Source organism: Phoxinus phoxinus, assembly GCF_949152265.1.
Source record: "Phoxinus phoxinus genome assembly, chromosome: 5".
Classification (NCBI taxonomy): domain Eukaryota; kingdom Metazoa; phylum Chordata; class Actinopteri; order Cypriniformes; family Leuciscidae; genus Phoxinus; species Phoxinus phoxinus.
The window spans coordinates 5,423,324-5,449,005 of record NC_136880.1 but is presented as its reverse complement, the minus strand read 5'-3'; the positions used below and the strand labels follow the sequence as shown (position 1 = coordinate 5,449,005).

The window sequence follows — 25,682 nt, the reverse complement described above, 5'->3', positions numbered from 1 at the left end:
TTCCCTGTGTTTCCTGTTCCTATTTGTGTTCTGTATTGCCCTATTTGGATTTTGACCCTTGCCTGGACTGGATTGTGAGTAACGGATTTCCCTCATTAAATAACTTACTACTATTGGATCTCCCTTGTCTCCTTGAGTGTGGATCGTGACAGAAGGACTCCGTCACCACAAGATCCAGCGGTATGTCTCTCAATGTCTCTTCCCCAGCCACTGAGTGGGAGAGAAGATAATTTTTTGAGGGGACCCGATTGGTCAAATTTTGCGGGACCCGTGGAGGCAACAGTGGAGGAGGTGGTCGAGAGGAATCAAGACACCATTCTCCACTCTGGCCCCTCTTCGACCCTGGGTTGGTGATGTCCAGTCCAGAGCTCCGTCCGCCGCTGATTCCGCCCAGCCCAGAGCTCTGTTCGCCACGGTTTCTGTCCAGCCCAGAGCCTGCACATCGCCATCCGAAACGGCGGAGGAGGAGGAAGACCTCCAGTTTCCCCAAAGAACCGGAGGTCGTCCTCGAGCAGCCCGCTGTCGTCCCAGAGTCCGTCCCCGAGCAGCCCGCTGTCGTCCCGGAGGCCGTCCCCTCCGAGCAGCCTGCTTTCGTCCCGGAGGCCGTCCCCGTGCAACCCGCTGTCGTCCCTGAGGCCGTCCCTGTGCAACCCGCTGTCGTCCCAGGGGTCATCCCAGAACTGCCCATCATCAGTCCTGCCATGGCGAAGAAGGTGGTCTTCCTTTTTTATACATTGACTGTTCTGAGTGCATGGAGGAAACACATGAGTTCCGTCAATCCAGAGACAGTTCGCGCCACGTCTGCTGATGCAGAGACTGATCCTGTGCCGGAGGCTGTTCCCGTCAGTCCTGCCACGGCAAAGAAGGCTGTCTTCCTTTTTTATGCAGTAGCAGTACTGCATGCTTGGAGGAGACACAGCATACCTGCCGAGCCTGAGGTTCACGTCACGCCTGCCGAGCCTGAGCTTCATGTCACGCCTGCCGAGCCTGAGCTTTACGTCACGCCTGCCGACCCAGAGCCAGTGTCTGTTCCTGTGCCTGAGCTGGTGACCTCTCCGCCCTGGCCGCCCGATGGGTCGTCTCCGCCCTGGCCGCCCGATGGGTCGTCTCCGCCCTGGCCGCCCGATGGGTCGTCTCCGCCCTGGCCGCCCGAGGGGTCGTCTCCACCCTGGCCGCCCGAGGGGTCGTCTCCGCCCTGGCCGCCCGAGGGGTCGTCTCTGCCCTGGCCGCCCGAGGAGTCGTCTCCTCTGTTCTGGCCGCCCGATGGTTCGTCTGCTTCGCCCTGGCCGCCCGATGGACTGTCTGTTTCCCCTGTTCCCCTTCATGGACCTGGCCCCCCATCCCTCCCCCTGATCCTCCACCGTTCCACCTCCCTCCTGGACTCTTGTTTTGTTTGTTTTTTGTGGGTCTTGGAGCGTCTGTTAGCCGCTCCGTAGAGGGGGGGTTATGTCACGGTGTCTGGTTCATGTTCCTTGGTGTCCACTAGAGGTCCTCGTCCCCCACGGTGTCTGTCACATAGTGAACTGCATTCCCCACAATGCTTATCTGTTGTAATCACTGTTCATTGCACTCAGCTGTTCCCCTTCATCATTGTTCCCAGCTGTTCCCTGTTTCATTGTTAGTTCTGTGTGTGTATATATACCCTGGTTGTTTCAATGTTTGTAACCGAGTCCTTGTCTATTATCACGCCACTTCTGTTCCCTGTGTTTCCTGTTCCTATTTGTGTTCTTGTTTTTGGATTTTGACCCTTGCCTGGACTGGATTGTGAGTAACGGATTTCCCTCATTAAATAACTTACTGCTGTAACGTAAATGACTCGGACTCTGGGTCCATGCGAATTAGCTCAATAGGGAATTTTGGAAATATTAATAATCATAACTCATGGTCATAATTAATAAATCGCACATACATTTACTTTATCAATTTTCGGTATTTACCTATTAACTGATCTGGTCTCGTTTTTAAAATCAGTCACTTGTCCACCAAGTGTACCTATGTAAGATAGCTTATCACAGATCAGCAAAGGTTATTACCGTGTTTACAAACTCCAAGAAAGTTTATCTTCTGGCCATGAACATAAGACTTTCTGAGTTTATGAATTAAAACTACTCAAAGTAGTCTATAATATCGAGCGTGTAGCTTAATTAGATCTTTGGCATTTCAGTGACTTCATAAAATGGGGTTTTCAAACACAGAGACAGTCAAAGTATGAATGGGTTTTAATAAATGTCAAAACTAGAGATTACATGAGCTACAACTATAGGCTAAACGTACGTAAAAATGCAAACAATAAAACAAACAAACATTTAAACAAACAAGAACATAAGAAATAGCGTGATCAGAGTGGATGAAATGAAAGAGAGAAAATAAGAAGAGAGAAAGAGAATAGCTGGTAATAATTACAGACAGGAACCTAATTTCAAGAGACACCTGGAATCAGCTTTAAAGAGGTCAATACTTGCTAGTTTGTTCTCTGTTCGGGTGATGCTGAGAGGCAGGGAGCGCGGACGGTGTCCTGTTTCTGCTGCGTCTTCCGGTGTCGCGGGAAGCTTAAAAGGCTCACTGAATGTAACGTTACCGGAAAATAAGATTCATCTCCCGTGAAGGAAGAGGCGAATAACTTAGTTGCAAGAACGGCAGCTACGACTCAAACATGTGTTGTCTGAGTGAGCAGGCCGGTGCCCTTCTCAGATGTTCCTTGGAGAAGCGTTGCGTGGGGGAGAAGAGGCAGGAGGTGAGGTCAGAGAGCGAGAAGCTCGCTGGAGAGGCTTGTTTTCTTCAAGAGCCGTAAGAGAGTTGGATAGCGTAAAGTCAGAGAAGAGAGGGGGACTCTACCTTTTAAAACATATGTTTACGCCTTCTTTTTGGGACAACAGCAAATCAGGTCTTCTGATCTGGAGCGGGAAAGATGTTTCTTTGTTTGTGAAGAAACTATGTTTTGACTATGTCATGTGAGAGATCGAATTTAACATTCATATTTAGAAATATGGTATTTCCTAGAATAAATGCATATTATTGTACTTTGCAGTCAAGATTCGACTCCGACATGTTTTTCCCATTACAATGACACCTCGAATGACGTTTTTGGATGAAAGAAATACAGGGTTACATAATTTCCTCATAATCACTAGCATAGTGATTTTTGATTAACATAATAGCGTTGTATATATACCTCAGACATTATCTTGACCAATTATACACATAAAAATATATATCAAAAACATTGCTATTGGATCATATGTGGAAATTTCAGTTTCATAGTCCATGAGTGTGTGTGTGTAATAGTGGAAGGTCTTTAAGGCATCACGCGATCTTGGAATGGGAGTTTGGGGGTGTTGAGTCATTCAAAGTTCGGACCTCGTGACGAACCTTTGGGGAGTCAGTAATCATATCAGTGGACAATGTCGGTTTGTGTCCTGAATAGCGCTTTTGTGGGTCACTTGATGCAAAACAGGGTAATCTTTGAAAACTTAAAGAACAGGGCTGTGTTCTGGGTGTTATTCATTAACTTAATCAAGTGGTCAATATCCTGTGCTTAAAGTCCCAGGGGTCTTCTTAGTCTCTGGCAAGAATGTGTACATTGTTCAGATAAACGAATCATGCATTCAGCTCCCATACGCTACACTGCTATTGGATCTCCCTTGTCTCCTTGAGTGTGGATCGTGACAGTTAATTTCTACCATCTCTGGCATGTGGGTGGCTCTTATCCTGCCACCGGTGGTGCGGGATCCTCATTTTAGTTGGTGCCTCATAATCTTCTTCACTTGTTTCACTGCTGTCTACAAGTTCTGGACATTCCAACAACTCCTCAGCCAGGTGCAATTTGAAGTCCAGGTACTGTTGGGTGTTCTTCGCTGGTCTGTTAAGTGCTTAGCTGTCAGATTTGTATTGGATCCACGAGTTTGTGATGGCAACATCAAAGAAGTGAGTAATTACACGCAATGTCCATTTCTTGGACCTTCTTGACATGCGATAAAAGCTCAGCATGCGGTCACACAGGTCCACGCCACCCATGTTGTCATTATACTCCCTGATCACTGCTGGTCTTCTCACTGGGACATGGACATTTTTTTTTTGGACCATCTGTTGCAGACATCTTCAGGATCTTTCCCATGAACTGTGGAGGTCATTAGCACTGGTTTTTTGTCATACCATTTTGTGATTGCCAGTTCAGGACTCTTTCTGACCATAGACACTGATGCTCCTCTCCCCTCTTTCTTCATCACCTTGTCGGTTGGCAGTTTGCTCTGCTTTGGGACTCGGTTCTTCATTATGGTACCTGTTGCTGGAAAGCCCTTTGCCAGCAATGCATCCATGAGATTGATTGTTGTCAAGTATCGGTCGAAGAATATGTGACTTCCAGTGGGAACAGACTCAACCATGCGTAGGACTGCTGCTTGTCCAACTCCCAGTCTTTGGCCATTGAATGTATTCTTCCCTTGGTACACTTCAAAATCCAGCATCAGACCATTTGGAGAAGCAAGGACAAAGACCTTTAGGCCAGTAGGGTTTGGCTTGCCTTGAACATATTGTCTGACTGGACAGCGGCCTGTGAAAGGGATAATTTGCTCATCAATGCAGACCTTCTCTGCCTTTGGGAGGTTGAGGCAGCCTTGCCTCACGCGGTCAAGTAATGGCCTGACTTTCCAAAGAATGTCTGCCTTCTTTGTTTCCTCTGTTATAGCCAGATCATCCACACTCTTGAGTGAGCTTTTCAGCTTGAAAAACTTATCCCTTGTCATTTTGCTGCTTATAACTTGCACTTTTGTTTTTTTGACCCAAAACATTTTAATTCTGGGATATCCTAGGCAGGCCATGTGGATCGAAATGCCAAAGAAAATCTTCATTTCTTGTGGAGTAGTATTTAGAGACACTCCTCTAGTTTGTAGCTCTCTTTGATTTGTAAATTCAGCCAAATTCTTGAAAATGTTGTTGTCAATGTACTGGGAAAAGTACTGAATTGGACTTCATCTTTACAGTCAGGAAGCCCAGGTAGCACAGGTGTGAATCTATTATGATGGGAACAAAACACAATAAATGAAAGTTAATAATTATAATAATAATCAATCCTCAAACAAATCTATTTGAATCTCAGTGTTATGGATGTGATATGGTCTCCTATTGACCACTCGTAAGTAAAAACTTAATTTGCATAATTTTCAAGCCTCACTGATAAATTATATTTATCACAGATTATTTATCACTGGTTGTAGTGAATAGTGTGTGTGTGTGTGACTAACTACTAGAACTGAATAAATTATCCTGGAACTAATGAATTCATAATTAATACATACGTGTTACTCCTGGTCGACAGAGGGCGACGTCTTTCCTGCTCATCCCTTTCTGTCTCTGTGTCTGATTCTGTCTGCTCATCTGAGTCTCTTGCATTTTCTTCCTCTTCTTCACCATCTTCTTGTACATCAGGTTCAAATTCATCCTAATCTCTCTCCTCATCTGCCAGGTCTAAGTCTGAATCTCCCTCAACTAACTTATAAAGAATCCTCTCTGCTTCAGTTCTGTCTCCTACAACATGGAGTCATTAAGTACATTAAGATGGTCCTGAAGCCCCGAGTCCTGGCTGCTAAACAACAAATGGCGACAAATGCTAGCCTCTGAAATATACCAGATCAACCTTGTTGGCATCGTCGTTGACGAGGTCCACGTTACATACAAATGGTAAGTTAGCACTTAATACTGTTAAATATAATATGTAGGGCTTTTTTGCATACTTGATATCTCAGACAATGTTGTCATTTGTAATTAAAAAATATAAAACAAGATTCTTGTGGAATATTGTACTCTCCGTTTTGTTTTTCCTCAGGGGCGAGGCTTCCAAAGGCGAGTCGGCATTCAGAGAAAGTTTTGCCAAGCTCGGAGAGCTGAGATCTATCACCAAGGAGGGTGAGTAAGATGTACTCCCCTCTGTGTTGCTCCTACCCAAGTTGTTGTGGAATATCTCATTTGTAGGCTATTATAACGTCAATATTCCAGCTATATATATAATCTATTGTTTCAAATATTATTTATTTTCCCTATAATTTTCATTTTGAGGTGAACTATTCCTTTAAGTCCTCCTTGTCATATCGTATAACATAAACAGTTGACAATTTTTGTTTTATTCTTTATTAAATTGGTCAAATGTTTATTTTGTCATTTTTACATTCTCCCAGGTACACCTGTTTTGGCACTGACTGCCTCAGCTGACATCAAGTCCAGAAGCAGAGTCGTCAGATTACTCCATAGGGACAATGCCATTCAAATCATCGCTAGCCCTAACAAGACAAACATCCGTCTTGGATTGTGCAAGGTGCCCAACCATAACATGAATTGCCTAGATTGGATAGTTCAACATGCAAAAAACAATGGATCAAACATGCAACCTGTATTAATTTACTGTCAAACACTTAAATCAGTGGGGAGAGTTTTCTCATACTTAAAGGCAGAACTACAAGGACATGCCTGGGGATACTGTGATCCATCCTGTAGAAGTGACAACCTCCTCATTGGTATGTTCCACAGCAAAACCCTACCCCAAAACAAGGAGAGAGTGTTGGCTTCACTAAGGGGGGAAGGAAAGTGCCGTATAGTTGTTGCGACTACTGCTTTAGGGATGGGGTTGAATTTCCCTAATGTTTCACATGTGGTAATATACGGTGCTCCAAAGGACCTTGAGACAATTATACAACAGGTTGGCAGGGCTGGAAGACATGGTCAGCAATCACATGCCATCCTCTACAACAACGGACGGTACTACAAGGTGGATAAAGTAGTAAAACACCTGCTTGCTCTTGGACAAAACACATGTATTAGGAAATCTCTATATGCACATTTTGAAGAAGAACCCAGCCATGTAGAGCCACGTCATTTATGTTGTACATACTGTCAAACTGTTTGCTCTTGTTCATCTGGCACATGTACAGAAACCATGCCAAATTATGAACTGATTGAAGAACAACCAATCAATCTGAGATGTAGGCATGTGGATGCAAAAAACAGATCTTTGATTGTAGAATTGCTCAATGACTACCGTGTTAGTTTAATCAATTCCTCTAATCGACTGTACACCTCACATGCAGCTTGCACAGGATTCAGTCAGCAACTGGTGGATGCAGTGTTAGACCATTGTCAACACATATTTGACTTGCCATACATTACTTGGCATTGGACCATGCAAAATAAATTTTAATTATCATTGCCGATGTTTTTGGTGATATTGATGTGGATCTGCAAGATGATTCAGGGGGGTATTTAACTGACCCAGATCTCTATTTCAGTAAGTACTTTGATGACGACGACGATGATGCACTCTGGAGTAATGTCAGTAGTTCAGACTCCGAATAGTAAAATCAGAGATTCTTGTGATCTATTGAATAGTTTGATTTCCTTGTGTACTTTTGTAGGAACATGGTTGTTCTGTCAGTTTTACATGTTGTAAATGTTTAAAAATTGTGTTTTAATAAACTATAAATGTCAAATAAAACTGTGCAAACTCCTTTTTATAAATAAGAAATAAGACGTAATAAGAAAAAGTGCCATTTATTATACACCTGCACACAGAGTAAGATTATTGATTGCTAATTATAATCGATAAAGTAACATTATATACAGGGACACTTAGTGTATAGATTTTGTTTAAATATTTACTCTTTGTACATAAATAATTAAACATGTACATCAACATTCAAAGTTACAAAATATGCAAGGAAGTAGTTAAAGTGCTACAGCTCTCCAGTCTTTCAGCCGGGCACGCATCCATTGCCATAAGTCCTTAAAGTTGACCTTGGACAGAATGTTTCTGTTGAAGTTAGGGAATGAAGTGAAATGTCTTCCCGGTTGGTGTTTGAAAACTTCTGTCTTCCTAAGTACCTCAAGAATAGTGAAAATGTTAGTTTGGAGATCAGCTTCATGGTGTATGCCACTAGGCTGGGATAGCTGCAGCTCTCTGTCTGCTGTGTCCAACAGTGTTTTTAATACACCAGCAGATCTGCTGACCCGATCAGCTGTTTGCTCTGTAAGGTTAGTGCCTTTGTTCTTCAAAAACGATTTAAGAAAGTTGTTAAGGTGCTCAAGGTGCAGATCAAGAGGGATGTTTTTCCCTTTCCCACCCCTGTTATTCCAAAATCGATTCCAGGTTACATCGTGTGCAACCCGAGGGGAAAGTGTTGCATTGACTTGTACTGTTAAGAGAAAAGTACTGTATGCATATTGAGTGTGCCCATAAGCAGTGTTGGTCAAGTTACTTAAAAAAAGTAATTAGTTATAGTTACTAGTTACTTCTCACAAAAAGTAACTCAGTTAGTAACTGAGTTATATCATTACAAAAGTAACTAATTACCAGGCAAAGTAACTATTGAAAAAAAACTTTAAAAAAGAAAGAAAAATTTAAATATGTGAAATATCTTGGATACCCCCAATATTAAATATGTTAAATGAATGAAATGGACACTAGAACAAATTATTATTATAAAACATTGATGGTTTAGAACTTTTAATATTTATTGCACAGACCACAACTGGCCAACAAATCCAAAAATAAATTACCGGTATGCTTCTTAAGAAATGTACCAAAAATAAGTAATAAAAAATATACATACACATACACTCTTTGTAGTGCAAATTAAAATGATAAAACTTACAACTGGTAGACATTCTAGCCTACTTGAAGTATTTTATTCCTCACAAATGTAAACAGTTTAACTAAAAGTGTTCTCAATATAATACTGAACAATGTACCAACATAAATAATAATAATAAAATCTAATATTTTGGGGGTTTATTTGTATAACCTACAGAGAACGTCATCATCAGAGGTTATTTAAGCCAAATTCTAGTCGTGTTTGCCGCACGTGTTCACAACCGGTCAAACAAAGATGTTTTCTTTGAACTTTCCCTGCAGGTTATTTTGGAGTTTTATTTTATAACCATGTAAACTAATTAAAACGTTGCAGATGATAAACTATATTATGCTCGGACATAGGCCTACTCGGTCTCTCTCGCGAACTGTCGAGCGCGCTCTCGGATGGACACACTCCGGTCTCTCTCGCGAACTGTCCAGCGCGCTCTCGGACGGATCACACTCGGTCTCTCTCGCGCGCTGACGACGTTCGCTTCGCTTTTGTCCAGTCCGGCGCCTCGAAACACACACACACACCAGAGAAAAGAGTTTGCAGTTCCTATATGGCGGAGAAAAGAGCCCGATCGGATGAAAACCGCTTCAGTGAACTCAATTATAGTAACGGCACATTTTATTGTCAGTAACTGTAACTGCGTTATTACGGAGGAAACAGTAATTAGTTAGATTACTCGTTACTGAAAAAAATAACGCCGTTAGTAACGCCGTTTATTTATAACGCCGTTATTCCCATCACTGCCCATAAGCCTTGTAAATCAGTGTTGCCACCTTGTACAGCCTTATCATGCGTTCCCCATCTCCCTCTTTCACCGCATCCAACATGTCAAACAGTAGAAATCCAAAGCTAAGTCTAGCCTCAGTATGGTCTTTTTTGAAGTCTCTCAAATCACAGGAAGCAGGCTCAACTACTGGCATAGATGCCACCACGAGACTGTGTACTTTCTTCTCGTGGGTCTCTCTGGCTTTTTTATAGATGAAAAATGTGTTGCAACCTGGCTCACGACAAGGGAGCATATCCTTCTCTGTGTGTTGTGCCCTTGATGCTTCAGTAATGCCAGCTGACAGTCCCGAAATGTCTGTAGACAACAAAAACTGATCAACAACCTCTGCCACAGAGTCATGGAGCCAGGTCCTCTTCTGTTCTGCCGAGCCTTGCAGGATGTGTTCTGGTATTACCCCATCAGGAGTGTCTGTGACAAAACAAAAACATGATATATGAAGTAAAGAAAAAAATGTGTTTGATTCATTGATGTAATCTTTTAAAAACAAAGTAACGTATACAAACCTGTGACGTCAGTCAAATTGAAGTGTTCCATTGCTGCTGCAAGGAAAAGTGCTGTGGTGTCAATCTTCACAAACTGTTTGTAAGCGTTGTATGCGGTATGTGGTCCTTTTTTCGCATTGCTGCATCTGTAAATCATATAGCAGTTTTTAAAATGTATAAAATGTATTCTCTATAAATTCAATTCATAATTCATAAATTCATGATGACGTGTTTTTGATGAAAAAAAACAAAAAACGGAAAGCAGCCGAATTCATGGTGGCTGTCCTTTACCGTAAAATTGCACACAGTTCATATATCCACGCCAAATTCATGGTTGGCAAACATCATCTTTAGGCGAGTTCTCTTTGGGAAAAACATGTAGAGACAAATAAATGCATTTTATAATAGCATACATACACAATAATGAATGACAATTTGAGCTTAATATAAAGATAACATTTTGTTTGTTTAGTGAAATAGTACCTCAAGAGATTCATGTTGGCAAGGATTGTGCCATGGTCTTTGGCAGATGCTTCGTTAAAAAATATTTGATGATATATCTATAATGCATATAAAAAATAAATAAATATATATATATTTGAACCAGTCATTACAAAACCTAAAACATGGTTAATTCTATAAGCTTTGAAAAGTGGTATTTAAAGTGTGCTTTTAGTAAATGGCAAAAGTGTATCAGGGTGCATGTAGTTATTTATTAAACTATACTGACCTCAAAGAGATTTCTAATTGCGTGCCAGTCTTCAAATTTGAAAACGAGGCCTTCCAGGCGGTCCTCCTCTGTCTCTCCATCAGCAAATGCCAGCTGGATATTCTGGCAATTGCCCTCCGTGAGTCTGTCACCACCGATCAAAATCTTCTCAAGGCCATCAGAACATCTTGGCACATACCTAGATAGAACTTATATTTATATTATCACATTTAAACGCAATAGATAATTTACTTTGACATGATTTTAGACTATTCTCAGACTAAAAGCTTACTTTTAAATAGTGCTTTAAGCCAATGGATTAAGTTTAATCCATGTATGTGAAACTGTTCCAGAGTAAACAAAGCAATTATTGATCAAGCATGATATTTACTCTTTTTGAAGGTGTTGGAGCACATCAACCAAGTCTGCAGTTTTCGTTTCATCCTTGAATAGAAGTCCAAGTGGGTACTACAAAAGTGTGTTAAAAGTTAAAGCATGATAATAAATGCATTTTATTTGCAATTTGAACTGAAATTACAACAAAATTAATTAATTTTATATTTTAAAGACAATAAACTTACATGAGTGGATGGCTGTGACATTTCTTCAGAGAACTGGTGGGGGATATGGTGAACAACCACACTGGAGAGGGTCTTGAATGATTCCAAATAAGTTGTCAGGATTCGGCTACCCAAAACAATGAATTCCCGACACATATTGGCTTGTGTGTTCGGTCCAGGAAGTGAATTGCCAATATCATATTTGATCAAAGAATTGACTGGTTTCAGTTTGTTAAGGTGTAGTGAGTTGACTCTGTTGATCACACACATGTGGTTAATCCAGTGTTAATGACTTATTGGTTTGGCTGCTGGATTGATGATGCGTCTGAATGAAAAAGTCCAGGTTGTCGATTATGATTGAATATGTTTTAGGTGATGTTTGAAGGGTTGAGGCAGACAATGGAGCAACACCCAAATCGGCCATATCATGGTCTGACAGTGTACTGAATGTGAAGTCATCAACAGCATACACCACCTCCTTGCTTGGTTCGACATTGGTCTCTATGGTAGTGAATAAATAAATCAAGTTAGTAATAATAGAAAAACATATTTTTTTTAAATTTTATTTAAAGGTTATATTGGACAAACTCACCAGATAAGGACAGGTCTTCAAGGCTTCTTTGAATAATCCTCTCTTGTTCATTTGAGTTTTTTTGATTTATAAATGACTCAACTTCCCCTTTTAAGGACATCAATGGAAGCATACAGAAGTGGGCCATTTCTTTCTGTTTGCAAACTGCATTGTAGTGTGTTGTAGAGATGCCCAGTTTGGACAGTCGCTGGAAAACAGCCTTTTTTGCCCCACCATACAATAACACTGAATCTATGTAATATGAAAGGGCTGATAAATTGGGTTGTCTTCCTCTCAAAGCCACTGAGGCTCCAGCACAAATGTGAGGGAGAGAGTTTTTTGTGATTTTGGAAAAAATGCTGAACAGGAAAGGGGACAGCCGCTTCAGGTCAGCATATAACTCAATAAATGAAAATGATTGCAGGTCTTGCGAACTTGATCTCCAAAGCATAAATTGATTATGTTGGTTACACAGGGTCACACAGTCAGCCTCCACTATATCCAAAACACTGGCTTGTAAATGGTCCATTACCTCCCTATTTTTTTTAATGAGATTGGCAGCTCTAGTGAAATTCCTTTTTGCCAAATTCTCAACAATGCCAGCTATGTCAGATTGGCATGTCAGTGTTCTTTTCTCAAAGTCGTACTTGATCACAACCTGAAATAACAACAAAAAGGGAATCTTGCATAAATATTCAATTAGAAAATCTTGCATTCACATGATAAATCTACATTTAGATTGGAGTAAGTATATTGTATGCTGAATGGATGGAGGTTATACAACAGTTAGCTTTACAGAATCTGATAGTGGGGGTTGGAGACTCCTAGTTAGGCTACGTTTTAAAACAAACTAATAGATTACATGGATGCTTATCTTAGACAATATAACTAAAGACAAAACAGCATGACAGATAAACAACATCTTGTTTAGTTTCCCTACCTCGATCACACTGTTTCTCAATGGCATTTCACTGGATTTCCTAGACTTTTTTACGGCCCTTGGCGTTTTAGAGGGTGTGGGTTCTCGGTCTCTCTTGTCAGTGAAACTGGCATCTTCCCCTTGGCATGTCTCCTCGTTCTTCCACCTTTGAAAAGTTTCCGTATCACGCAGTAGTCTGTTAATCATCATGCAGCATTTACGGCAGATCCGAAATGACCGCAGCGGCGTGTTTTTAACGACTAGACCTAGCTTCGACAGTTGACTTAATACATCCGTGGATTTAGTGTCAAATATACATTTTGAATTTGTAATTGTTCCCTGAACTCTTAAATTCGAAGAACAAAACCTGCAGCTCTCGTTGACAGACATCGCATTCTAAACATAATCCTCTGATCATTCGTTCTTGTTTCCGGCCAGTTCCGTCTGTGTGCTCACAGTTCAACAAAACAGCCTTGGTTGCTTCACTCGTACCGGGAACGGCATTAACCTGTTAGCCTTCAGCGCCATTTTTGAAAAATCCCCAGAAATTGCATTCTGAACCTAAAACAGATTCAATTCATTGACCCTTTGTCCTAAAAGCACAAGCATGATCTCATTTGAAAGCTGACACCTGGCACTTTATTGGAAATGTAGAATGAATTATTGTCATAATGAAAAAAAAATTATGAATAGCTTCAAAGTTGTGTAAGTTATTAGAAATTTATTTTTATGAAACATCTTCATGAAAATTAAATTGAAGTTGGCCCGTCAGCACTCTAGAAATGCACTCCAGCTAAAGCCACATGTCTGACCATGTTATATTTAAAATTTGAAGGTGATAAGTCTAAAACTCTGTATTTTGTTAAATGTTTTTCAAGATCATCTCAAATGACTTTATTTTGAATTGACTCTAAAATGCAAACTTGTGTTTATTGTCATCTATTAGCATCTATTCAGTCTATTGTCTCTATTTTTTTGTGGTGCAAACGAGCCCCATTCAGTGTCAGTCTCTCCTGCACTCATTCACACCTCTCCAGCCGGCTTATGGCCATAAATATTCTTTTCCTTTGTCTCCATTATAATGGCTAACGATCTGGCTATTCACGCCGTTTCACCCCCTAATTTCTTTCATAGTTCTCACCTTTCACATTTATAACTGTATCAAATGCCTTTCTTAAATAAATAAATATTTCAGTAAGCATTCCGATTTAGAAAAAAATCATAAAAAATAACAGCTAGATGGCAGGTGCAACTAGAGAGCTAGCTAGCATGTTAGCTTAGCACACCATCAATACACGACAATTTATGAGATTAAAACCGTGTTTGTGCTCCAAACTTACTTTAAAGCGCAAGTCGAGTGTTTTAAATAATCTTCTATGAGCTTATTTGGCTTCAGAAAAGAAAATCAGACAGAAAATAAATGAGTTTATGTTATTCTGCACTATTGTAAAGTCTATATAGATTAGCATTACATTATACATATAATCTATTATTATAAAAATACCTGACATGGCTCGAAGAACACAGGTAAATCAAATATCATTGCAATCATGTTTATTGTCTTCAAAACATCTTTATCTGCATGTTACAACGATCTCTGAAAGCTAGCTGTGTTTATGTAAGTGACGTCCTGGAAGGTCACATGGTAGGGCTCTTCTTCATGTGCAGTGCATCCGTATATGGATTATTCTGTGTATCTCTGGCGCCCTCAGTCTTCTGTATGGTTTGAAAACACAGTACATCAGAGTATCCAGCGCGCATATGATTACATGGACGCATTTTGATATAAATTCAATAAATATTATTCCTGTCTATAGAAATCTGATGTAAACCTATGAGAATATATCAATATTTATCCAAATCTGCACATTTTTGAGCCAAAAGCCCTGAGGAACGTTGTTTTGTCACGCGTTCTCATGACAACACCACCGGAGTTTTTTTTATGAATGGACGCGCTGATGCTCATAATTCACATTAAAGGTATCGACTCATTTTTTCATTACATAAATCCTGACACAAATTAAGACATAACTGTCACTATAAGTTTCTCAGAATACAATAGTGGTCAAATACTGAAACGTGAGACTTATATATTTTTAATGATGTATAGTTTGTCAAGGTAATAACATTAAATCTGATAGTAACTTTGAACTATTTAAAAAAAAAAACGCTTCAGAGGGTCCTCGCTCTGGTGAAGGCTAACAGGTTAACATTGTTTACTTTATTAACTTAATTTTCCTTTAATTTATCTGGACAATTTCGAATTAAATGTCCTGATTTGCCACAGCCGAAACACTTTGATTTCGCGGTTGTAACAAATATCACATACAGTAGGTAGTCAACCAGAATGCCAATTACCGCCGTGCAAGCCACCGCGGCAAAAATAATCCAGTCGCATTTCAAAATCATTCGCAAAATGACCGCCAGGTGGCGCAAAGGGACATTGTGCAAAACAGCAGCAATTGCCGTATTTTGAAATGTAAGTGGGGTTAATGTCAATTAACAGTAAGGATGAAATACTATAGAAAAAAATTTTAGGACAGAAAAATAGAATCATAATTTAAAAATAGAGACCAATATAGCCTTTATTTCATATTGTACGCCTAGACGTCGGTGGGCGACATAAGCTGATTGCCTGTTGGGAGCAGCATGATAAAAATAAAATACTAATAATAATAACAGAAATGAATAAATTAGGTGCAATGAAGCAGAATATTTTGTCGCTTCTCTGGAGAACACAGACTGGAGAAACCGGGCATTTCTCAGTGAGTAAATTCATGGCCGAGTGGTAGAACTTAGGTATCGATCATTTGGATGACACGGGTTCAAATCCCGAACAAATATGGACTATTATACATTTTATATTAGCCTATTAATGCATGTCATAGCCTATTATTAATGCAGACAAACAAACAAACAATTTTTTTTTTATATATAGGATAGTCTTTTTTTTTGGGGGGGGGGGGGGGGGGGAGTTCTCTATAACCTATATAAAGAGTTTGTAAAAATATGGTTTTAAACAAGGTGCGATTTGCCAGGGGGGACGGGGATTTCCTTCTGGTCTAAACATCCCTGCTTCTGCTGAATTATTTTAATCCCCCCTCCCTCCACAGTAATCAATGCTATAAATTACTTCACCAATAGACCATTTAAAATGTATAAAATAAAGATATGCAACAGGCACGTTTAAACGACAAACAATAAAATCAGAACCAGTTTTCAGTTACGTTCATGGTTCCAGTGGCCTTAATGCATGCACAGCTTTCAAAATGTCACAAAGCATTTTGAGATTATTTTGAATGAAATATTGAAGTTTATAATTAAGTATTTTGGCACACCACGCCGAGTGGCGCTATCCATTGTTCTAAAGTCGGGTTTTATTCTGGCATGTTGAATTAGTGTTCGGCAGATGTGGCGGCGTGTTCATTTGGATTTATTTTTCTCATAACAGCTAAAATAACTTAGGCCCTAATAGGCTACTCCGTATTTGTTTAGGCATAAAGATAAGAGTAGAGTAGCCTACATCGTTCAAAACTGTAAACTTTTATTCATATTAGGCTAACGACAAAAGTTTATCTGTCGTCTAACTCTGTCTCCGGGAACTGCGCGTCACAAAAATGAACCGAAAGCCACTTTCCTCCACTCAGTCACGATAAGAAATCGGCTATGTCTAAAGCCTTTAAATGTCTAAATATTTAATAAATGTTATCTGATTAGGTAATCCGTATAAAACCGAGAGGTGCAGAGGATCTACTCAGACATGTTTAGCTATCATGTGAGTGCTTCCCAATGAGGAACGGACAAGGGTGAAAATCTCGCTATAATTAAATGTAGTCTAGGCTAAATCGCCCTGAATTAAATTGTAAAAACAGTTCAGATCATTTATTTGTCGAAATGTTGCGATATTGTTTCATTTAAGTTCATCATTATTCTATAAATGTTATTTAGTTTAGCAGCAGCACCACGAAGCACTGTGGTTCGAGATTTATATAAACAAAATAATAATAATAATAATTCACAAATCGCATGCACACTGGTTGTAGGATCCAAAGATCCCCGTGGAATTTAATATTGAGTTGAACATTTTGTTCATGACAACAAATGAACATGCGTTTAAAGATTGTATTTAGTTTTGCTTGGAAAAAGCTGGCCCAAACCCAGGTAGCGTTTTATTTCTTCAATTGTTGAAATAATTAAATGTTTAGTAATAAACTTTTATGACAGTGTGGTGGCAATTTTATGATATTCATTGATCTTTAGTAAAATATAGATGATTCAAAGAATGTCACATGTGTGTCTCTCACTTGTAGTGAGAGAAGATTCTGTTTATGTACCTGGGGAGGCAGAAGGGGGAGACACTCCAGAAAACAGATGAGCAAGGACCTCTGACCTAGATGTCAGAAGGCCATTTGGTGCAATGGGGGCTTAGTGGGCCAACTAGTGACGTAAACTAGTGTTATGGCTTCTTTGTCTATGGAAAACTACTGGGAGGAAGGCTCTGGGGGAAGAAGGCCTTGAAACTAAGATAAAAGCTAGTTGAGTCTGTCCGAGGGTGTGTCACTCTTCTGCACAGGTTAACAACTGTGTATAAGACTGCTCCTATTCTTGCAAGAATAAATACTTCTCTTTTTATAATTTGACTCTGAGTGTCTCTTACGCAGTGATGTTTGTTTGATGAATTTTTGCCACAACAATTTGGTGTCAGAAGTGGGATTCCTTGGACGTGCCTCTTGGACCTGAGAGCGGACGGTGTTTGGCCACCTGGACTGAGTAAATTCCAGCTCTACCTCGTAAACTTGAGAGAGAGGGGCCGACCGCTATCAGGGCCGGGAGAATCGGCCACTGGAATCAAAAGAACCCAGGCAGGTGGCACAAAACGACACGTCGCTGGTAAGAGACAGTTACATTTCTTTTGTTTAATTGGGGGAAGAGTGAAATTGTACCATATTGGCTGAAAACTGTTTCTGTGGTACGTAATCTGGGATTAGTTGAGATCTACGACAGATCAAGATATATCAAGCAGATACGAGGGAAAATAATCTGGGATTAATTGAGATCTATGACAGATCAATAAATTTCAAGCAGATAAGTAACCTGAGATTAATTGAGATCTGAGGCCAGATCAAGAAATTTCAAGCAGGTACTGAGGCTAATTATGGTGAACTAAAAATCAAGAGTTTTGGTAAACCATAATTAGGACAGCACTAATAGTGCAACCCGACCGATTTGGGTTAAAAGAAAAAATCAGGTCTGTGTGGGACGCCTAACAGATCAGGAAAACGCGCGTTTAAGAGAAATCCACAGAGAACAGAGAAGCAGCCAGTATGGGGATGTCTCAAAGCAAGCTTGCAAAATTTGGTACACCGGTTTTACTGTCAAAATGAGAAAGAATTAAGGGTTATAATGCATGCAGGACAGAGAGAAGTTAATCAAACATTATGATTTTCCCAGGGAAGGAACATTGAGCGCTACGAGGTTAAAAGGTGGTGCGGGAATCAGTTGAACAGGGCAGTGAGAAACAGAAAGGTTGTTGTGGCTGCGTTCAACATGTGTGTAAGCAATGTGAACAAACAATGGATTGTTGGCTTGAAGAGGCAGATAAAAAGAACTGGCGGGAGAAATAAAGTTTTACTTATTCATCCAGTAAATGGATGCATAACATTAGATGTCTAAAGAACTTACATTTATATGATAAGGATTAAAGTAGCAAGCAGCAATAAGGCTGTTTTTATGAAGGATTGAGATTTGAGTAATATGATATTTTGGTTTCTGTAAAAACAGTAGAGATAAGTGGGACTGAGACAGTAATGATAATACTTGTTGAATCTGCAGACTAACCATTTTTGAGAAGAAAGCAACTGAAAATGTATTATGAGAATAACATTTCTGATCAAATTTATGTAACTATTTATGAACGCCTGTTAAATCAGATTAAGAAATGGTATGAAAAGTGAGGTTCAGATTAAAAATAATAATAATAATAATAATAAGGTATTGAGTATGATGAGTATGAATCCCTAAACATGATATAACATGATATAAAGATAAGGAATGTTTCATTAAGCAAAATTGGGAACAATTCTATATTTTAGTGGTAAAATAATGATTGAAATTATGTTTATTTTTGGTTTGACAACCATTGTCTTTTGAACCTAAAGACTCTTTCAAGAGCCAGCTAAGACCATGAGGTGATTGTCATTATTTGTTGGAGAGACAGTAACAAAACTTATTAATTTATATCAGGAACATGATGGTTGCCTTATGGGCAAGGAAAATTATAGAAGTGATGATTTTGAACTAATATGTCTATAAGATGGTTTTAACTCCTGAAGGTCATTAGACATGGTGATGGCTAAAGATTAAGACAGTTTTTGTAAGAGTCTGGATAACAAAGGTTAGGTGAATTGAGAATTTATACAAGTATTCAAACTAAAGATAACCTTAGAAATGCTCATAGCATAATGTATTTTATATTGTTGTAATGGTTCTAATTTGAGTTAAACATTTGTATATTAACATTTGTGTACTAGTAAGGGTTCTAGACTATGATTAACTAACTTTCAGTCTTAGGAGGCTGTTGAAAAGATTATTTGTGTATAGTGAGAGAGACTGCTTGAGGGGAGGAAGGGATAGTTGTCTGTCTTTCTGTTATCAGGCCTGGTAAGGCAAGCTTAAACAAAAGAATGATAATGAACCAAAACAAACCAGCTGACTTTCCTAAAGACGAATGAGTAATGAACAGACAGAATTTGAAACGGTTTAAGAGGCCATGTAAAATTATATAAAAGCTACAGGAAAATGTGAAGGTTAAATCTTATTTAAAACTTAAATATTTTTTAGAGTTAATATAAAAAAAGCGAACATTGGAAATGAGCAATTAACATATGTGTGTCTAGCATGAGTGTGTGTGATGGTGACAGCACTTTATGTCTTGTATGTGTTAGTTTGGGGTACTAATATTCCGCCTGAATAGTGTTTATATTGTGTCATTAACCTCTGGAATGAGTGTTTTATCATTACAGATGGGTTAAGGCAAATTACAAGTTTTAAAGAAGGCAAATGCTGAGTGAATCTGATGAAAAGATGATACAGAACATGGGACGAGCTTTAAGTTGATTGGTCATCAAGCTCTGTCTGGTAGTAATTACTTTTGTCATTTATGATGTGGATTTGAATTACTTTCTGGATCAGTTTAAGTATTTATGTAAATTGGAATTGTGGAGTTGTAGATCGCCGTCCATCGTTGGTTATAGATTTGACGGCAACAACAAAGTGACACATTGGCTAAGTCAATATCAAATTATCCAGAGAGCCCTTTATGATTATTGTAAACAGGAGGAGGATGTTTTTTGACTGACATTGACCAAGTCTGTACAGCACGACCTGACCTGATAGAAACAATTGCTGATTTTAAAATGATTGTAGAGGACTGAGTTGTGAGACAAAACAACAGGCCTGAAAAAGCAGGATACGCGGTGAGACTGAGGGACGTTGCCTTTCAAATACTTCGATAAGAAAATGAGATTGTGGCTTTGCCTTTCAAATACTTCGATAAGAAAATGAGATTGTGGCTTTAAGTGAAGAATGTAATATTTTTGTTTCAGAGGCAGAGAAAGATGTCCGGAGGAAATTGGTATGAAGGACAATGTTTGGGTTAGTATTAATGGCAAACTTTATCCAAGACACTATGTTAAATGTTATGTTAAATTGATGCTCGAGTTGTGTCGTGCATCAAAAGGGGGATGCTTTATATTTTATTAGGAATAAATGTTGGGAGAACACTAAGGGTAATTGGGTAAAAGCCCTGAAAGAAGCCATTCTTCTGCCTAACAAAATTGCTGTCTGGATTGTTTCAACAGGAAACACCAGGGCATCGAAGGCCACGGGAGAACAGTAGACAAAAGAAACTACGTACTTTACTATCTGACAATAACCTCGAAATTAGTTTTTTTTTTCTTTACAGAGAGCATGCAGGATTGGGAGACAGGGCAAAATCTGCCCAATGAAATAATGGCTATGGATGAATTTGGCTAACTGTCCTGGCCTGGGTTATTATTGTGGCAGAAAGATGCTACATCTTTTGCAGCGCATAACTTAAAATTTTCCTTTAACAGAATGTCAGGATGGATTGCATCAAGCTGAACTGATTCTGTTTCCAAATGTATGAATACTGACTTGTTAACGTAAGCAAAGTGGATATGTGTTTTTCAGGGGAAAAGGACTCTGACTCTATTAAGCAAGAAATGTCTAATGATAATATGTTTCAGTTTGTAAACAGATGGTTAAAATTCCACAGGTCACACCAAAAGGGATGAGGGAAAGACATGCAGTCACTAACAAAATACTTAAGGTCTCCATTCACAGGTGACAGCAAGCAGGAAATGGTCCATTCCAGTGGGGGTGCGGTGGTGATCTCAGGAGATCAGTGTGACACCTGGGTCCAAGCCTCTCACCTACACCAACAGTCCGCAACTGGTGTGTCACTTTTCTGCACAGGGTAACAACTGTGTATTAGACTGCTCCTATTCTTGCAAGAATAGATACTTCTCTTTTTATAATTTGACTCTGAGTGTCTCTTAAGCAGTGATGTTTGTTTGATGAATTTTTGCCACAACAACAGAAATATATGTAGCCTAAATAATTAAATTATTTCATTATCAACACTTTAATAGCCTAAAATGTCTAGAATTAAGTGTGAATTGCGACTTCTCTTTGTTTTAAGTCGGTCTCAAACTCAGATAGCCTGTGGGGGGTTGGGGACAATAGGTGTTAAATGTTCCTCTTTCATATGCAAAGGCTGAGCCTGATGACCAGGCAAAGGCAAAATACTTTTAAAGATAAATCTCTCGATGTGTCCAAATGTAGGCCATATATCCTATTAAATTATAAATATTGTAGTTTTATGTATTGTATTTAAAGATTTTTCACACACACTTTCAGTTGAAGTGTTCAATCCATTTGTTTCAACTGGTTTTGTAGAGTTTTAAAATGTTTGAGCAGTGAGTTTGTCAACAATCTGGCATTATCTAAACATGAACTATTGACGAAATGCCTTCTTGCCACTAAACGAATGCAAGTAAGCAGCAGATACAGAGCTTTTTTATTCGCGATCCACCTCGTTTTATTGTACGGTGAATTCAACCAGGCATTCTGTCTTTGAAGCAACAAAGGCTAAATCATTTGTTAAATTTTTTTTTCGTGATTTGTATGGATGACACACAGCGACATACAGTATTATCATCTGTATGATGTGTTTTAACCCTGATTTATTTTCAGGGAATTTAATTTCGACAATACAATACAAATTTTGGCAATACAAATTTAAAATGTCGCAAGAATAAGATTCTGTGTTTCTTACTTAGAAAATAAACTCTAACTCGATGCAACCCTGTTTTAAATAAATAAACTGCCCCCGACACTTTATTTAAACCTTGAAGGATCTGTTTTTAAAAATTTCTTCCTTTGCTATGGCGGGTATCAATGTCAGTCATCTCAATTTCGCAGTGGTGTAGGTTTGATTTTGAAATTGGTGGGGACGGGGACATCAAATATATAAATATATTTTACGTTTTGATCGAAATTATTGCTAGGGACATATCAGTGTCACTGGATATTGGTAGGGACACGTCCCTAGCGTCCCTACTAAATTCTACGCCCCTGCAATTTCGTGTATGATTCACAAAACAGTAATTTAGCAGATTAAAGACAATCTTCGTCATTTTAATTTTCTGACGCGATCGGCTGACAATCTTCCTTCATCAGTTTTGTCGTCTGTGCAGCGGCTCGACTGGAATGTAGCAAATTTATGTTGTAATGTGCCATTGATAATTAGACAAAACGCTTGACTTTAATAAACAGTTACCTATCTAAGCATCAAGAATGGTAAAACATGAAAACTATCGGCCAACAGCATAGCATGTAGGCTACAATGAGATTCGATCTCACATCGCTTGAAGCTCTGTGAACCTCATGCTGTTGCGTTGACCACAGCGCTATCGTCGGACCGCTGTCAAGATTACATCTTATGCTCTTGGAAAGCCTCATTGATGTAGCCTAATATTTTTCTATTGCAATGTTTTGTGTTGAAATGTTTTCATTATTTATTAAATGTATTACATTTAATTTCAGTATTGTGATTATGAATTCGTTTAACTACATGTTTCACTTGAATTGATCTGCTACCACATTTCAATCACTCTCAATGAGCCACGGCGCGGCGGCAGATTACGCAATAGAGAGAATAAACTGACACTTTTCAAAGTCTGCGATTGTAGCGCCTGTTAGCGGTCAAAGGCAACAAATACACACCCGCAATTTTACTGCCATGGGAACGGCGGTGGTAAAAGTATTATTCTGGTTGAGTACCAACTGTCACATATGCAAAACGCCTAAAAGAAACAACGTGTTTCAAGAGAGGGGATTCACTACTGATCGCAATCTTTTTGATTGGGGATACCAGTTTTCCATAATGAGACAACGCCTGAGTTAATATTTCATCACTAAGGAAAGATGGAACATTGGATAAAGTAACTCTCTTTGATGGTAGTAAGAGGGGAAGCACAGTGACAAACTCATCGCTGATCACAATTCCATGCTCAACTTCCATTCATTTGCCTTTTCGATACTGTTGAGGAAAATCACCATGGCATTATTCATTCTAGAGGCAGATACAATACACTCGTGCCCCACAACTACAACAGCCATGCAACATTCCTCAACGCCTGCCGCGGACGCCACTTTAACCGCATGCCGCCGTGTGAGTGAACCCAAAATCTGCACACTTTGGGCCGTCATGTTTCCCTGATAAAACAGGTAGCACGAGGCCCCAAAGATCAAAACAAGAACAATACCCAAGAAAACGAAACCACAACAAAAATCACAAGAAAAAAAGAGAAAAAACACTATTCACTCAGGTAAATCCACCCACACTCACAGAGAGACAGAGAGAGAGAGAGACTCATTCACTTTCACCTAATGTTTGTATTTGCTTCAAGTAATGATTGATTAAACTTATTTTATCGACAATTTATTCTTTTTTATCCTTGCATCAGGAATAATTTCAGTTCTGAAACATGAAATATTATGTTTGCTTTTTAATCTTTCCATGTGGATTTCAGGCATATAATCCTTGACTGAGCAAATATCTTAAAGCAAACTTTAAATTGCTGAAATTATTTTAGGGCAATATCTGTACATCTATGGTAAATCATTATTAACATAACATTATTGCCCCGTTTCAGAGACATGGATTAAGCCTAGTCCCAGACTAAAATCTATGTTTGAACTGTTTTAACTGAAAGCAATTTTCATTGACATATCTTAAAATGTGTCACTGCCATTGTTTCGTCTCAAGATGCACACCAGTAATGTTTTTTTGTGTGTTTTTTTTTAAGGCACATGAATAAAAGTTACTTAAATGTCCTAATTTACCTAAAGCCTAATCCTGGCTTAATCTGTCTGTCTGTGAAACTGAGTCTATGACTTTCTGTAAATCTGCAATGAAACAATATGCATTGTGAAAAAGCACTATACACATTAATTTGATAAAATATGACTATTTTTTAAAGACTAGTTTACTTTTCATAGACTAAATTATTCATTTTCTGCATCATCTTAACACAGAGGAAGAAGTCGATGAAGATAGCTTTATGCAACTTTATGACGCAAACATTGCTGCGCTAATTCCGAGAATTGGTCTCAGGGTTAAATTCAAGAAATTTCATTCTGAATTTTTGGGAGTAAGTTTACTCTAGCTAAACAACGACTGAGTGTTTGTTGACATTTTTTAAGTGCAATAAGGCAATTTCAGGGAAAACAAAATATCTTTTTGCACATCTAAGTTTGACTCATGACATTAACAGTGCTAGCTCCTACTTCAGATGTAGTGAAAATGGCTGTAACAGAACATGTACTTATGGTCATATAAGAGACACATATTAAAAGAACACAATTGTCAAACAGTATCATCTACAACAGATACAGATTTGCACAACCAACATATTCCAACACTCTCACCATCAGAAAACATGACTATATCAACAACACTTCGGAAACCGAGGACTGGGATGATTTAGCAGAGGAAGATATAACCTCCAGAGTGGCATGCTTCCTTGCAAAGCTTAAAGCCCAATCAAATCAAACCTATACTGCAATTAATTACATGGTGAAGCAAACATCTTCTTTGATCACTGATATTGTAGGACTTGCAGACTCTCAGACTCAAAAGACAATGGCTCTTTTGCATCGACTTGGTCACTCAGATCACCCTGGTGTCAGTACCTTAAATAATCACTTTGAGAAAGTCCAGGTACTGTACCATGGAAAAAAATCCTTTCTCAGAAGCAAAATAAAGATGGTCCCCTCATTGATTACATGGTGAGCAGTACAAAACCAGCCACCTGTTTTCAAAAGATCTCTCCATCCCGCTGTCCATGTATAATGATGATTGTGAAATTGTAAATCCCATCGGTTTCAAGACTTCAATTCACAAACTGGGGCTACTTTACTTCCAAATGAGATGTCTACCACCTGAGCTGCTGTCTTCATTGTCAGCATTCTTTCTGTTGGCGCTGTAAAAATCAGATGACGTCAAGACATATGGCATAGATGCAGTCTTTGAATGCATAGTTAAAGATTTGAGGGATTTAGAACAAAATGGCATTCAAATTGAGACTGAACAATTCAGTGGTACCATAAAGGTTGGTGTTGCACAGGTGTGTGGGGACAATCTTGCCCTGAATTCTCTTCTTGGTTTTTCAGAGTTTTGTAGCAAATAGTTTCTGCCGTTTGTGCAAAATTCACAAACCAGTCCTCCACAGCCACTGCGCAATGCATTGAATTATAGTCAGGATTTACAGACTAACAATCCTACAGACACTGTCTTAAAACAGAGATGTATCATAGACGAGCTTGCATTCTTCAGTGTTGTTGACAATGTTACACCCGGGGCCTATACCATGTTGCCAGTTTAAGTGGCTAGCCAGCTATGTTTCAGTTTAGTTTCCGCCAATCCTTTAGGTACTATGAA

General features: G+C 39.0%; 2 protein-coding genes and 1 long non-coding RNA gene across 6 annotated transcripts in view; 1 reads left to right on the top strand and 2 right to left on the bottom strand.

Annotated features, from left to right (window-relative positions):
- The window catches only part of LOC306999438, a 743,560-nt gene that overhangs the window by 712,114 nt on the left and 5,764 nt on the right, over positions 1 to 25,682 (bottom strand). The gene's annotated exons all lie outside the window — the stretch shown is intronic.
- On the top strand, positions 4,668 to 6,920 carry LOC306999036 (putative ATP-dependent DNA helicase RecS). 2 transcript variants are annotated; one of them, XM_079613433.1, is made up of 4 exons: positions 4,668 to 5,676; positions 5,822 to 5,901; positions 6,171 to 6,307; positions 6,520 to 6,920. In XM_079613433.1, exons 1-4 carry the CDS (start codon positions 5,603 to 5,605, stop codon positions 6,628 to 6,630), a joined length of 402 nt encoding a protein of 133 aa, XP_079469559.1. In that variant the 5' UTR covers positions 4,668 to 5,602; the 3' UTR covers positions 6,631 to 6,920. The 2 variants fall into 2 exon arrangements, 1 of the variants encoding a protein (XP_079469559.1); XR_013797707.1 differs by lacking the exon at positions 5,822 to 5,901 and having other exon boundaries at positions 6,171 to 6,920.
- LOC306998546 (uncharacterized protein) lies at positions 9,375 to 12,991 on the bottom strand. 3 transcript variants are annotated; one of them, XM_079612734.1, is made up of 9 exons: positions 12,677 to 12,991; positions 11,758 to 12,394; positions 11,187 to 11,666; positions 10,997 to 11,073; positions 10,627 to 10,814; positions 10,380 to 10,456; positions 10,188 to 10,259; positions 9,918 to 10,042; positions 9,375 to 9,822 (listed from the first exon to the last, which is right to left on the bottom strand). In XM_079612734.1, exons 1-3 carry the CDS (start codon positions 12,863 to 12,865, stop codon positions 11,440 to 11,442), a joined length of 1,053 nt encoding a protein of 350 aa, XP_079468860.1. In that variant the 5' UTR covers positions 12,866 to 12,991; the 3' UTR covers positions 9,375 to 9,822; positions 9,918 to 10,042; positions 10,188 to 10,259; positions 10,380 to 10,456; positions 10,627 to 10,814; positions 10,997 to 11,073; positions 11,187 to 11,439. The 3 variants fall into 3 exon arrangements, with proteins under 3 accessions (XP_079468860.1, XP_079468859.1, XP_079468858.1); XM_079612733.1 differs by having other exon boundaries at positions 10,627 to 10,804; XM_079612732.1 differs by lacking the exon at positions 10,627 to 10,814.

Coding starts and splice junctions, on each gene's coding strand:
- LOC306999036 (XM_079613433.1), top strand. CDS start 5,603: ATGCTAGCCTCTGAAATATACCAGATCAACCTTGTTGGCATCGTCGTT. Junction 5,902..6,170: donor GAGATCTATCACCAAGGAGG/GTGAGTAAGATG, acceptor ACATTCTCCCAG/GTACACCTGTTTTGGCACTG. Junction 6,308..6,519: donor TCCGTCTTGGATTGTGCAAG/GTGCCCAACCAT, acceptor TATGTTCCACAG/CAAAACCCTACCCCAAAACA.
- LOC306998546 (XM_079612734.1), bottom strand. CDS start 12,865: ATGATGATTAACAGACTACTGCGTGATACGGAAACTTTTCAAAGGTGG. Junction 12,395..12,676: donor TGAGAAACAGTGTGATCGAG/GTAGGGAAACTA, acceptor TTGTTATTTCAG/GTTGTGATCAAGTACGACTT. Junction 11,667..11,757: donor TGAAGACCTGTCCTTATCTG/GTGAGTTTGTCC, acceptor TCACTACCATAG/AGACCAATGTCGAACCAAGC.